Raw genomic sequence first — 13,834 nt, forward strand, 5'->3', positions numbered from 1 at the left:
TATTTATTTTTTTTATTTTTTATTTTTTCCCCTTTTTGCTTTTGTTTCCTTTTAATTGGTCTTTCCATTAATGTTCAAAAAAACAAAAACAAAAACAGAAAAACCAACAACAAAAAAAATACTTACTATCAAAACCTGTTAGAGGTCGAGCGCTCGATGGAAGTGAACATCCGGGACTTCTCGTAAGATAATGACCAAAATACGAAACGGAACGTACAAGTTTGTCACCTTATTTTCAGAGTTTCCTTTCGTTGCGTGCAAATCGCATCCATTTGAACTTTGCACAATACTAGTCGCTCTCTCCAAATGGGTCATTTACATCGATACACCCTCCTAGCCTCCCAATTTGACAGATTGTTTTCACCTGAAGCCTGAGCTCGACAAAGGCAATTCACAATTGAATGGGACTTTCTCCTAGCAAGCCGGGCGGCCGTTTCACATGTTTTTCAATGGCCACAACTAGTCTGACATGTTGCCTTTCTTTCTCCTTAGCACCACCGCCGTGTAGCACTCCCGTGGATCTGGCATTTATCATCGATTCTTCGGGCAGCATTGGCCGCACAAACTACAAGAAACAGAAGAACTTTGTCAAGGAAGTGGCGAAGACTTTTGGCCTATCTCCAAACGGCAGCCGAGCGGCCATGGTTCTGTACAGTAACTCGGCCTCAGTGAAAGCTCGATTTGGCCAGTATTCGGACCCGAAGGAGTTCGGTGGAGCTGTAGACAGTCTGCCTTACGAGAGAGGATTGACACGAATCGACAAAGCACTGGACCTAACAGCCAAGGATATCTTCGCTCAAAGTAGGTCGGGCGTGCCCAAGATTGCAATGCTGATAACAGACGGTACCCAAACCGCAGCAGCCGACGCCAAAGGCCTAAAAGAGGCTTCCGAACCATTGAGACAGGCAGGTGTTCGTGTTCTAGCCGTAGGTGTTGGCAAGGGTGTGGACAGAGAAGAACTTCGACTGGTCACGGAGAGTGACGAGGATGTTGTGGTGGCGGCTGACTTCGAAGACCTGCTGTTGAAACTCAGCAACCTGACCAGCCAGGCTTGCCGACTTGCAGGTAAGCATCGTCAGAAATCTGTTCGTAGCACTTGTGGCCTCAGGGCTGCTGGGGCTTGATAAGCAGGGCAAATGAATATCAATTGAAGGATCGTAAGCAGCTTTTGTCCTTATCAGCCGGGTGTTCTTTTTGTGTGCGCTTGTTGCCGTCTGATCGTCGTCGTTGTTCTTGTTCTTGTTGTTGCTGTAGCTTTGGTCTTTGTATTGCTTATTTCTTCCCGTTTGCTTTGGCCTTTCTGTTTTTGCCTTGAATCATTTTATTTTATTTCATCTATTTATTTATTTTTTTTATTTTTTATTTTTTCCCCTTTTTGCTTTTGTTTCCTTTTAATTGGTCTTTCCATTAATGTTCAAAAAAACAAAAACAAAAACAGAAAAACCAACAACAAAAAAAATACTTACTATCAAAACCTGTTAGAGGTCGAGCGCTCGATGGAAGTGAACATCCGGGACTTCTCGTAAGATAATGACCAAAATACGAAACGGAACGTACAAGTTTGTCACCTTATTTTCAGAGTTTCCTTTCGTTGCGTGCAAATCGCATCCATTTGAACTTTGCACAATACTAGTCGCTCTCTCCAAATGGGTCATTTACATCGATACACCCTCCTAGCCTCCCAATTTGACAGATTGTTTTCACCTGAAGCCTGAGCTCGACAAAGGCAATTCACAATTGAATGGGACTTTCTCCTAGCAAGCCGGGCGGCCGTTTCACATGTTTTTCAATGGCCACAACTAGTCTGACATGTTGCCTTTCTTTCTCCTTAGCACCACCGCCGTGTAGCACTCCCGTGGATCTGGCATTTATCATCGATTCTTCGGGCAGCATTGGCCGCACAAACTACAAGAAACAGAAGAACTTTGTCAAGGAAGTGGCGAAGACTTTTGGCCTATCTCCAAACGGCAGCCGAGCGGCCATGGTTCTGTACAGTAACTCGGCCTCAGTGAAAGCTCGATTTGGCCAGTATTCGGACCCGAAGGAGTTCGGTGGAGCTGTAGACAGTCTGCCTTACGAGAGAGGATTGACACGAATCGACAAAGCACTGGACCTAACAGCCAAGGATATCTTCGCTCAAAGTAGGTCGGGCGTGCCCAAGATTGCAATGCTGATAACAGACGGTACCCAAACCGCAGCAGCCGACGCCAAAGGCCTAAAAGAGGCTTCCGAACCATTGAGACAGGCAGGTGTTCGTGTTCTAGCCGTAGGTGTTGGCAAGGGTGTGGACAGAGAAGAACTTCGACTGGTCACGGAGAGTGACGAGGATGTTGTGGTGGCGGCTGACTTCGAAGACCTGCTGTTGAAACTCAGCAACCTGACCAGCCAGGCTTGCCGACTTGCAGGTAAGCATCGTCAGAAATCTGTTCGTAGCACTTGTGGCCTCAGGGCTGCTGGGGCTTGATAAGCAGGGCAAATGAATATCAATTGAAGGATCGTAAGCAGCTTTTGTCCTTATCAGCCGGGTGTTCTTTTTGTGTGCGCTTGTTGCCGTCTGATCGTCGTCGTTGTTCTTGTTCTTGTTGTTGCTGTAGCTTTGGTCTTTGTATTGCTTATTTCTTCCCGTTTGCTTTGGCCTTTCTGTTTTTGCCTTGAATCATTTTATTTTATTTCATCTATTTATTTATTTTTTTTATTTTTTATTTTTTCCCCTTTTTGCTTTTGTTTCCTTTTAATTGGTCTTTCCATTAATGTTCAAAAAAACAAAAACAAAAACAGAAAAACCAACAACAAAAAAAATACTTACTATCAAAACCTGTTAGAGGTCGAGCGCTCGATGGAAGTGAACATCCGGGACTTCTCGTAAGATAATGACCAAAATACGAAACGGAACGTACAAGTTTGTCACCTTATTTTCAGAGTTTCCTTTCGTTGCGTGCAAATCGCATCCATTTGAACTTTGCACAATACTAGTCGCTCTCTCCAAATGGGTCATTTACATCGATACACCCTCCTAGCCTCCCAATTTGACAGATTGTTTTCACCTGAAGCCTGAGCTCGACAAAGGCAATTCACAATTGAATGGGACTTTCTCCTAGCAAGCCGGGCGGCCGTTTCACATGTTTTTCAATGGCCACAACTAGTCTGACATGTTGCCTTTCTTTCTCCTTAGCACCACCGCCGTGTAGCACTCCCGTGGATCTGGCATTTATCATCGATTCTTCGGGCAGCATTGGCCGCACAAACTACAAGAAACAGAAGAACTTTGTCAAGGAAGTGGCGAAGACTTTTGGCCTATCTCCAAACGGCAGCCGAGCGGCCATGGTTCTGTACAGTAACTCGGCCTCAGTGAAAGCTCGATTTGGCCAGTATTCGGACCCGAAGGAGTTCGGTGGAGCTGTAGACAGTCTGCCTTACGAGAGAGGATTGACACGAATCGACAAAGCACTGGACCTAACAGCCAAGGATATCTTCGCTCAAAGTAGGTCGGGCGTGCCCAAGATTGCAATGCTGATAACAGACGGTACCCAAACCGCAGCAGCCGACGCCAAAGGCCTAAAAGAGGCTTCCGAACCATTGAGACAGGCAGGTGTTCGTGTTCTAGCCGTAGGTGTTGGCAAGGGTGTGGACAGAGAAGAACTTCGACTGGTCACGGAGAGTGACGAGGATGTTGTGGTGGCGGCTGACTTCGAAGACCTGCTGTTGAAACTCAGCAACCTGACCAGCCAGGCTTGCCGACTTGCAGGTAAGCATCGTCAGAAATCTGTTCGTAGCACTTGTGGCCTCAGGGCTGCTGGGGCTTGATAAGCAGGGCAAATGAATATCAATTGAAGGATCGTAAGCAGCTTTTGTCCTTATCAGCCGGGTGTTCTTTTTGTGTGCGCTTGTTGCCGTCTGATCGTCGTCGTTGTTCTTGTTCTTGTTGTTGCTGTAGCTTTGGTCTTTGTATTGCTTATTTCTTCCCGTTTGCTTTGGCCTTTCTGTTTTTGCCTTGAATCATTTTATTTTATTTCATCTATTTATTTATTTTTTTTATTTTTTATTTTTTCCCCTTTTTGCTTTTGTTTCCTTTTAATTGGTCTTTCCATTAATGTTCAAAAAAACAAAAACAAAAACAGAAAAACCAACAACAAAAAAAATACTTACTATCAAAACCTGTTAGAGGTCGAGCGCTCGATGGAAGTGAACATCCGGGACTTCTCGTAAGATAATGACCAAAATACGAAACGGAACGTACAAGTTTGTCACCTTATTTTCAGAGTTTCCTTTCGTTGCGTGCAAATCGCATCCATTTGAACTTTGCACAATACTAGTCGCTCTCTCCAAATGGGTCATTTACATCGATACACCCTCCTAGCCTCCCAATTTGACAGATTGTTTTCACCTGAAGCCTGAGCTCGACAAAGGCAATTCACAATTGAATGGGACTTTCTCCTAGCAAGCCGGGCGGCCGTTTCACATGTTTTTCAATGGCCACAACTAGTCTGACATGTTGCCTTTCTTTCTCCTTAGCACCACCGCCGTGTAGCACTCCCGTGGATCTGGCATTTATCATCGATTCTTCGGGCAGCATTGGCCGCACAAACTACAAGAAACAGAAGAACTTTGTCAAGGAAGTGGCGAAGACTTTTGGCCTATCTCCAAACGGCAGCCGAGCGGCCATGGTTCTGTACAGTAACTCGGCCTCAGTGAAAGCTCGATTTGGCCAGTATTCGGACCCGAAGGAGTTCGGTGGAGCTGTAGACAGTCTGCCTTACGAGAGAGGATTGACACGAATCGACAAAGCACTGGACCTAACAGCCAAGGATATCTTCGCTCAAAGTAGGTCGGGCGTGCCCAAGATTGCAATGCTGATAACAGACGGTACCCAAACCGCAGCAGCCGACGCCAAAGGCCTAAAAGAGGCTTCCGAACCATTGAGACAGGCAGGTGTTCGTGTTCTAGCCGTAGGTGTTGGCAAGGGTGTGGACAGAGAAGAACTTCGACTGGTCACGGAGAGTGACGAGGATGTTGTGGTGGCGGCTGACTTCGAAGACCTGCTGTTGAAACTCAGCAACCTGACCAGCCAGGCTTGCCGACTTGCAGGTAAGCATCGTCAGAAATCTGTTCGTAGCACTTGTGGCCTCAGGGCTGCTGGGGCTTGATAAGCAGGGCAAATGAATATCAATTGAAGGATCGTAAGCAGCTTTTGTCCTTATCAGCCGGGTGTTCTTTTTGTGTGCGCTTGTTGCCGTCTGATCGTCGTCGTTGTTCTTGTTCTTGTTGTTGCTGTAGCTTTGGTCTTTGTATTGCTTATTTCTTCCCGTTTGCTTTGGCCTTTCTGTTTTTGCCTTGAATCATTTTATTTTATTTCATCTATTTATTTATTTTTTTTATTTTTTATTTTTTCCCCTTTTTGCTTTTGTTTCCTTTTAATTGGTCTTTCCATTAATGTTCAAAAAAACAAAAACAAAAACAGAAAAACCAACAACAAAAAAAATACTTACTATCAAAACCTGTTAGAGGTCGAGCGCTCGATGGAAGTGAACATCCGGGACTTCTCGTAAGATAATGACCAAAATACGAAACGGAACGTACAAGTTTGTCACCTTATTTTCAGAGTTTCCTTTCGTTGCGTGCAAATCGCATCCATTTGAACTTTGCACAATACTAGTCGCTCTCTCCAAATGGGTCATTTACATCGATACACCCTCCTAGCCTCCCAATTTGACAGATTGTTTTCACCTGAAGCCTGAGCTCGACAAAGGCAATTCACAATTGAATGGGACTTTCTCCTAGCAAGCCGGGCGGCCGTTTCACATGTTTTTCAATGGCCACAACTAGTCTGACATGTTGCCTTTCTTTCTCCTTAGCACCACCGCCGTGTAGCACTCCCGTGGATCTGGCATTTATCATCGATTCTTCGGGCAGCATTGGCCGCACAAACTACAAGAAACAGAAGAACTTTGTCAAGGAAGTGGCGAAGACTTTTGGCCTATCTCCAAACGGCAGCCGAGCGGCCATGGTTCTGTACAGTAACTCGGCCTCAGTGAAAGCTCGATTTGGCCAGTATTCGGACCCGAAGGAGTTCGGTGGAGCTGTAGACAGTCTGCCTTACGAGAGAGGATTGACACGAATCGACAAAGCACTGGACCTAACAGCCAAGGATATCTTCGCTCAAAGTAGGTCGGGCGTGCCCAAGATTGCAATGCTGATAACAGACGGTACCCAAACCGCAGCAGCCGACGCCAAAGGCCTAAAAGAGGCTTCCGAACCATTGAGACAGGCAGGTGTTCGTGTTCTAGCCGTAGGTGTTGGCAAGGGTGTGGACAGAGAAGAACTTCGACTGGTCACGGAGAGTGACGAGGATGTTGTGGTGGCGGCTGACTTCGAAGACCTGCTGTTGAAACTCAGCAACCTGACCAGCCAGGCTTGCCGACTTGCAGGTAAGCATCGTCAGAAATCTGTTCGTAGCACTTGTGGCCTCAGGGCTGCTGGGGCTTGATAAGCAGGGCAAATGAATATCAATTGAAGGATCGTAAGCAGCTTTTGTCCTTATCAGCCGGGTGTTCTTTTTGTGTGCGCTTGTTGCCGTCTGATCGTCGTCGTTGTTCTTGTTCTTGTTGTTGCTGTAGCTTTGGTCTTTGTATTGCTTATTTCTTCCCGTTTGCTTTGGCCTTTCTGTTTTTGCCTTGAATCATTTTATTTTATTTCATCTATTTATTTATTTTTTTTATTTTTTATTTTTTCCCCTTTTTGCTTTTGTTTCCTTTTAATTGGTCTTTCCATTAATGTTCAAAAAAACAAAAACAAAAACAGAAAAACCAACAACAAAAAAAATACTTACTATCAAAACCTGTTAGAGGTCGAGCGCTCGATGGAAGTGAACATCCGGGACTTCTCGTAAGATAATGACCAAAATACGAAACGGAACGTACAAGTTTGTCACCTTATTTTCAGAGTTTCCTTTCGTTGCGTGCAAATCGCATCCATTTGAACTTTGCACAATACTAGTCGCTCTCTCCAAATGGGTCATTTACATCGATACACCCTCCTAGCCTCCCAATTTGACAGATTGTTTTCACCTGAAGCCTGAGCTCGACAAAGGCAATTCACAATTGAATGGGACTTTCTCCTAGCAAGCCGGGCGGCCGTTTCACATGTTTTTCAATGGCCACAACTAGTCTGACATGTTGCCTTTCTTTCTCCTTAGCACCACCGCCGTGTAGCACTCCCGTGGATCTGGCATTTATCATCGATTCTTCGGGCAGCATTGGCCGCACAAACTACAAGAAACAGAAGAACTTTGTCAAGGAAGTGGCGAAGACTTTTGGCCTATCTCCAAACGGCAGCCGAGCGGCCATGGTTCTGTACAGTAACTCGGCCTCAGTGAAAGCTCGATTTGGCCAGTATTCGGACCCGAAGGAGTTCGGTGGAGCTGTAGACAGTCTGCCTTACGAGAGAGGATTGACACGAATCGACAAAGCACTGGACCTAACAGCCAAGGATATCTTCGCTCAAAGTAGGTCGGGCGTGCCCAAGATTGCAATGCTGATAACAGACGGTACCCAAACCGCAGCAGCCGACGCCAAAGGCCTAAAAGAGGCTTCCGAACCATTGAGACAGGCAGGTGTTCGTGTTCTAGCCGTAGGTGTTGGCAAGGGTGTGGACAGAGAAGAACTTCGACTGGTCACGGAGAGTGACGAGGATGTTGTGGTGGCGGCTGACTTCGAAGACCTGCTGTTGAAACTCAGCAACCTGACCAGCCAGGCTTGCCGACTTGCAGGTAAGCATCGTCAGAAATCTGTTCGTAGCACTTGTGGCCTCAGGGCTGCTGGGGCTTGATAAGCAGGGCAAATGAATATCAATTGAAGGATCGTAAGCAGCTTTTGTCCTTATCAGCCGGGTGTTCTTTTTGTGTGCGCTTGTTGCCGTCTGATCGTCGTCGTTGTTCTTGTTCTTGTTGTTGCTGTAGCTTTGGTCTTTGTATTGCTTATTTCTTCCCGTTTGCTTTGGCCTTTCTGTTTTTGCCTTGAATCATTTTATTTTATTTCATCTATTTATTTATTTTTTTTATTTTTTATTTTTTCCCCTTTTTGCTTTTGTTTCCTTTTAATTGGTCTTTCCATTAATGTTCAAAAAAACAAAAACAAAAACAGAAAAACCAACAACAAAAAAAATACTTACTATCAAAACCTGTTAGAGGTCGAGCGCTCGATGGAAGTGAACATCCGGGACTTCTCGTAAGATAATGACCAAAATACGAAACGGAACGTACAAGTTTGTCACCTTATTTTCAGAGTTTCCTTTCGTTGCGTGCAAATCGCATCCATTTGAACTTTGCACAATACTAGTCGCTCTCTCCAAATGGGTCATTTACATCGATACACCCTCCTAGCCTCCCAATTTGACAGATTGTTTTCACCTGAAGCCTGAGCTCGACAAAGGCAATTCACAATTGAATGGGACTTTCTCCTAGCAAGCCGGGCGGCCGTTTCACATGTTTTTCAATGGCCACAACTAGTCTGACATGTTGCCTTTCTTTCTCCTTAGCACCACCGCCGTGTAGCACTCCCGTGGATCTGGCATTTATCATCGATTCTTCGGGCAGCATTGGCCGCACAAACTACAAGAAACAGAAGAACTTTGTCAAGGAAGTGGCGAAGACTTTTGGCCTATCTCCAAACGGCAGCCGAGCGGCCATGGTTCTGTACAGTAACTCGGCCTCAGTGAAAGCTCGATTTGGCCAGTATTCGGACCCGAAGGAGTTCGGTGGAGCTGTAGACAGTCTGCCTTACGAGAGAGGATTGACACGAATCGACAAAGCACTGGACCTAACAGCCAAGGATATCTTCGCTCAAAGTAGGTCGGGCGTGCCCAAGATTGCAATGCTGATAACAGACGGTACCCAAACCGCAGCAGCCGACGCCAAAGGCCTAAAAGAGGCTTCCGAACCATTGAGACAGGCAGGTGTTCGTGTTCTAGCCGTAGGTGTTGGCAAGGGTGTGGACAGAGAAGAACTTCGACTGGTCACGGAGAGTGACGAGGATGTTGTGGTGGCGGCTGACTTCGAAGACCTGCTGTTGAAACTCAGCAACCTGACCAGCCAGGCTTGCCGACTTGCAGGTAAGCATCGTCAGAAATCTGTTCGTAGCACTTGTGGCCTCAGGGCTGCTGGGGCTTGATAAGCAGGGCAAATGAATATCAATTGAAGGATCGTAAGCAGCTTTTGTCCTTATCAGCCGGGTGTTCTTTTTGTGTGCGCTTGTTGCCGTCTGATCGTCGTCGTTGTTCTTGTTCTTGTTGTTGCTGTAGCTTTGGTCTTTGTATTGCTTATTTCTTCCCGTTTGCTTTGGCCTTTCTGTTTTTGCCTTGAATCATTTTATTTTATTTCATCTATTTATTTATTTTTTTTATTTTTTATTTTTTCCCCTTTTTGCTTTTGTTTCCTTTTAATTGGTCTTTCCATTAATGTTCAAAAAAACAAAAACAAAAACAGAAAAACCAACAACAAAAAAAATACTTACTATCAAAACCTGTTAGAGGTCGAGCGCTCGATGGAAGTGAACATCCGGGACTTCTCGTAAGATAATGACCAAAATACGAAACGGAACGTACAAGTTTGTCACCTTATTTTCAGAGTTTCCTTTCGTTGCGTGCAAATCGCATCCATTTGAACTTTGCACAATACTAGTCGCTCTCTCCAAATGGGTCATTTACATCGATACACCCTCCTAGCCTCCCAATTTGACAGATTGTTTTCACCTGAAGCCTGAGCTCGACAAAGGCAATTCACAATTGAATGGGACTTTCTCCTAGCAAGCCGGGCGGCCGTTTCACATGTTTTTCAATGGCCACAACTAGTCTGACATGTTGCCTTTCTTTCTCCTTAGCACCACCGCCGTGTAGCACTCCCGTGGATCTGGCATTTATCATCGATTCTTCGGGCAGCATTGGCCGCACAAACTACAAGAAACAGAAGAACTTTGTCAAGGAAGTGGCGAAGACTTTTGGCCTATCTCCAAACGGCAGCCGAGCGGCCATGGTTCTGTACAGTAACTCGGCCTCAGTGAAAGCTCGATTTGGCCAGTATTCGGACCCGAAGGAGTTCGGTGGAGCTGTAGACAGTCTGCCTTACGAGAGAGGATTGACACGAATCGACAAAGCACTGGACCTAACAGCCAAGGATATCTTCGCTCAAAGTAGGTCGGGCGTGCCCAAGATTGCAATGCTGATAACAGACGGTACCCAAACCGCAGCAGCCGACGCCAAAGGCCTAAAAGAGGCTTCCGAACCATTGAGACAGGCAGGTGTTCGTGTTCTAGCCGTAGGTGTTGGCAAGGGTGTGGACAGAGAAGAACTTCGACTGGTCACGGAGAGTGACGAGGATGTTGTGGTGGCGGCTGACTTCGAAGACCTGCTGTTGAAACTCAGCAACCTGACCAGCCAGGCTTGCCGACTTGCAGGTAAGCATCGTCAGAAATCTGTTCGTAGCACTTGTGGCCTCAGGGCTGCTGGGGCTTGATAAGCAGGGCAAATGAATATCAATTGAAGGATCGTAAGCAGCTTTTGTCCTTATCAGCCGGGTGTTCTTTTTGTGTGCGCTTGTTGCCGTCTGATCGTCGTCGTTGTTCTTGTTCTTGTTGTTGCTGTAGCTTTGGTCTTTGTATTGCTTATTTCTTCCCGTTTGCTTTGGCCTTTCTGTTTTTGCCTTTTCTTTTTTTTTGGTCTTTTTGACAAACGCCTGCTCTAATATTATGCTTTTTTTATTCTAATGGATTGATATTTTGAAGTTCCATAGCATTATAGGTAAAGGTTATTTTTAATTTGTACTACCAGACTTTATATAGTATATTTATAGGGGGTGTTTAGTAAAAGCTTTTTATTTGGGGTCTCTCACTGATATAAGATATTTTATTGCTTTGTGTTTGGTTTGCTAGTATTTGTTTTGAGTGCTAGACTGCTGGAATTTAGATTTCCGGGCTTTTAGATTTTATATTTTCCTGGGTAAGTTTTTCCGTTGAACTCCTTTAATGTAATGTGACTTTTGCGGGAAGAAACGCCTTTTTTAATGCAGGCAGCCGTCTATAGAATGTTACTATGGAAACTTCAAGAATTTTTTATTTTCGAGTCATTTTATTGGTTCATTAGTCTTATTACGTGATACTCTCTACCTTAGATAGTGTTTTCACAGTTGTGTTGGGTCTGAATTTTTTAAAGCTGCATATTTCGCTGGATTTGTGCTTTTGTGATAAGTATACACATAAGGCTTAGATTATTTAACTTCATTGCGTATCTAGTCGTTGTTAAATAGAGAATAATACATGGGTGCGCGTGGATATGGAGTTTCTCCTCGAGTGTTTAACTCGATGGCTCACGAGTGAGCACAGCGAACGAGTGAGATGTCGAGTTGAATAGGAGAAGAGAAATTTCATATCTAAAAGCAACCATGTATTATTTTGTTTATCACATAAACACAATAGCCCTTTACTTACAAGAAAACATCTTTTTTTTTCACGTGTATTGTTACGGTTTCTCTCGGGGCTGGAAATCCTTGTAAAACACTGTAGTTTATATGATGAATATACAATATATTTTGGCTGTAATCATCAAATTTGTTTCTTTGCCAGCGAAACGGAGGTCGTCTTGTTTGATTCCCATGGATATTGCTTTCCTGTTGGATTCTTCAGATGCCGCTGGAAAGGCTGGTTTTCAGAGGGAGAAGGAGTTTTTCAAACTTATGTCAAGTACTCTATCATTGTCTCTCAGTGGTACTCGTGTAGGTGTAATTTCTTACAGTGCACAAGCAAACCTCGCAGTGGCTCTTCAGGAAAATACCACCGCCCAAAACTTGCGATCTGCCATCGATGCGCTTCAATTTGTGGGAGGAACTCCCAGAATTGAGAAGGCACTTGAATCTGTCCTTACTGACTTGTTTACCTTCGATAGGGGGACCAGGTCTGGAATCCCAAAGGTAGCCGTTCTTTTGACGAAGGTATCAGACTCAAACATTTTGCAGTATGAAACTCTCAGGAGGGCAGCTGCACCATTAAAAACAGAGGGTGTGGAATTAATTGCCGTAGGTGTAGGCCGAGACGGTGATCTTCAAGATTTGCGTGTATTAGTTGGCAGCGAGGAATATGTTTTAGGAACAGAGTCCTTTGATAGCCTTTCTGAATTGGTAGAAGACGTTACGCTTCTTGCGTGTAAAGCTGCAGGTGAGAGAACTTTATCTTTACATAATACATTAAATTTTACATAGAGTTACAGCAGTGTTCACGTGGCAAGTTTTAATGGGAAATTTCCATATTTGGAAGACGGAAAAAGGCTGGTAACTTGAAAGGATACTCGTCAATGAATTTAAATGATTTTGGGATATACATACATCAGTAAGTTTTCCAAGGCAAGTGTATTTCACTCGCTATCTTTACTAATGTTTAAGTTGAAACCCTATTTCGTAATATGCGCTCTTGCAGAAACATTTGCTGGTGTAAATGTTGCTTGTAAAATGTGTAAAGAACAAAACTGGGGTGAACAGTTTGCCAAATGTAAACGTTTGCGGTGATCTATTACTGAAAAGACGCATATTAACATGAAAGTTATTACTTTCATATTAAAAAGAAAAAATTAAAGATGAGGTAATCTGAGATCGGTAGATCGTAAGCAAGGACCAATCAAAATGCCTGTATAATTCAGCCAATCAATTAGTAATCTATAAATCACTCACGTCAATTCCTCTTACATGAGTATTTGATTATGTTAAACAGTTATGTTCGCTGTTGCAAAAAAGTGCTCTTTTATTAATCGAATTTTGCGCCTCTACATGTCTTCTAGAACCAAAACGGATCATTTATCCTATGGACGCTGCAATCCTAGTTGACACGTCCGCTGGCATTAGTGCCCTCAACTTCCAGAGGGAGAAAGCTTTTGTTAAGACTCTTATAAGAAGTTTTACCATTTCAAGGAACTTGAGTCGTGTAAGCCTGTTATCTTACGGTAACAAAACAGAAGTCACCGTAAATTTCTTTGACCAGCAAAACAGAGAATTTCTCACACGAAATGTCGATTCTTTGCCCCTCTTGGGTGGGCCGTCGCAAATAAATCAAGCTCTAGAGGTCGCAGCTTCGCAGCTTTTCTCCCCTTCTGGTTCGTCTCGCGCCGCAGTGCCAAGGACTATTGTGGTAGTAACGGATGGTCGACAGGATCTTACGGTGGGCTCCGGTGGTCTAAATGAGACAATAGCCCTGTTGAGGCAAAATGGCGTTAAGATTCTAGTGGTGGCTGTTGGCGGTGAAGACGTTGACGAGGATGGATTGGGCAGCCTTGTTGAAGAGGAAGATCATATATTTACCGCTGAATCGTTTGAAACTTTGGCCGCTAAATTGGAGAAAGTCAGCACTGTAGCCTCCGAAATTGCAGGTTAAATTAAATGTCTTAATTTACCCGATATTTCATCCGTTATATTTCTTTTTTGAAACACTAAGTTTTTGCGCCTAAGCGTGTACACTTCTTACCATTGATCCGATGTAGAAATCAACTTACAGAATTCCTTTCAATGCAAAACAGGTAACGGCAAGATACTTTTAGCTATTGTTTGCGACGAGAAACAAAACTACCTTAAACTTGACGGAATGCACAAATTGTTGTTTCGGTGAGATAAAGAAAACGTCGGCAAAACAAAGATAAAACCGAGTAGAAAACAATAAATACAGTGAGTGATTTATGAGTTTGAAATACTGCAATCTCAAGATACACAAACCTTCCTCATTTTAGTCATTTCAATGAAGTGAGCAAAACTAAAAAATCATTTATCACTGTACTTGTTACCACAGTTTCTTTTTCACAGTTGTCTGAT

The 13,834-nt window shown here is 44.1% G+C and overlaps 3 protein-coding genes across 3 annotated transcripts in view; all 3 read left to right on the forward strand.

Moving 5' to 3' along the window:
• The first annotated feature begins 401 nt into the window (after positions 1-401).
• On the forward strand, positions 402-1,457 carry LOC149039923 (cuticlin-6-like). The gene has a single exon (XM_089183349.1). The coding sequence runs from the start codon at positions 402-404 to the stop codon at positions 1,122-1,124; it is 723 nt and encodes a 240-aa protein (XP_089039475.1). The 3' UTR covers positions 1,125-1,457.
• A 5,249-nt stretch (positions 1,458-6,706) lies between these two features.
• LOC149039924 (cuticlin-6-like) lies at positions 6,707-7,824 on the forward strand. Its single transcript, XM_089183212.1, has one exon. It carries the CDS (start codon positions 7,102-7,104, stop codon positions 7,822-7,824), a length of 723 nt encoding a protein of 240 aa, XP_089039338.1. The 5' UTR covers positions 6,707-7,101.
• A 1,564-nt stretch (positions 7,825-9,388) lies between these two features.
• LOC149039925 (collagen alpha-4(VI) chain-like) overlaps positions 9,389-13,834 on the forward strand; it is a 60,113-nt gene continuing 55,667 nt past the window's right edge. The window contains exons 1-3 of the mRNA XM_089183322.1: positions 9,389-10,445; positions 11,610-12,197; positions 12,814-13,398. Coding sequence (XP_089039448.1) covers positions 9,782-10,445; positions 11,610-12,197; positions 12,814-13,398 — 1,837 coding nt within the window. The 5' untranslated portion in view covers positions 9,389-9,781. The remainder of the gene's footprint in view (positions 10,446-11,609; positions 12,198-12,813; positions 13,399-13,834) is intronic.

This window comes from Pocillopora damicornis, chromosome 9 (assembly GCF_964200805.1).
Source record: "Pocillopora damicornis chromosome 9, jaPocDami1.2, whole genome shotgun sequence".
Classification (NCBI taxonomy): Eukaryota; Metazoa; Cnidaria; class Anthozoa; order Scleractinia; family Pocilloporidae; genus Pocillopora; species Pocillopora damicornis.

Excerpts from the sequence above, each read along its gene's own strand:
- LOC149039923 (XM_089183349.1), top strand. The coding sequence starts at position 402 with ATGGGACTTTCTCCTAGCAAGCCGGGCGGCCGTTTCACATGTTTTTCA.
- LOC149039924 (XM_089183212.1), top strand. The coding sequence starts at position 7,102 with ATGGGACTTTCTCCTAGCAAGCCGGGCGGCCGTTTCACATGTTTTTCA.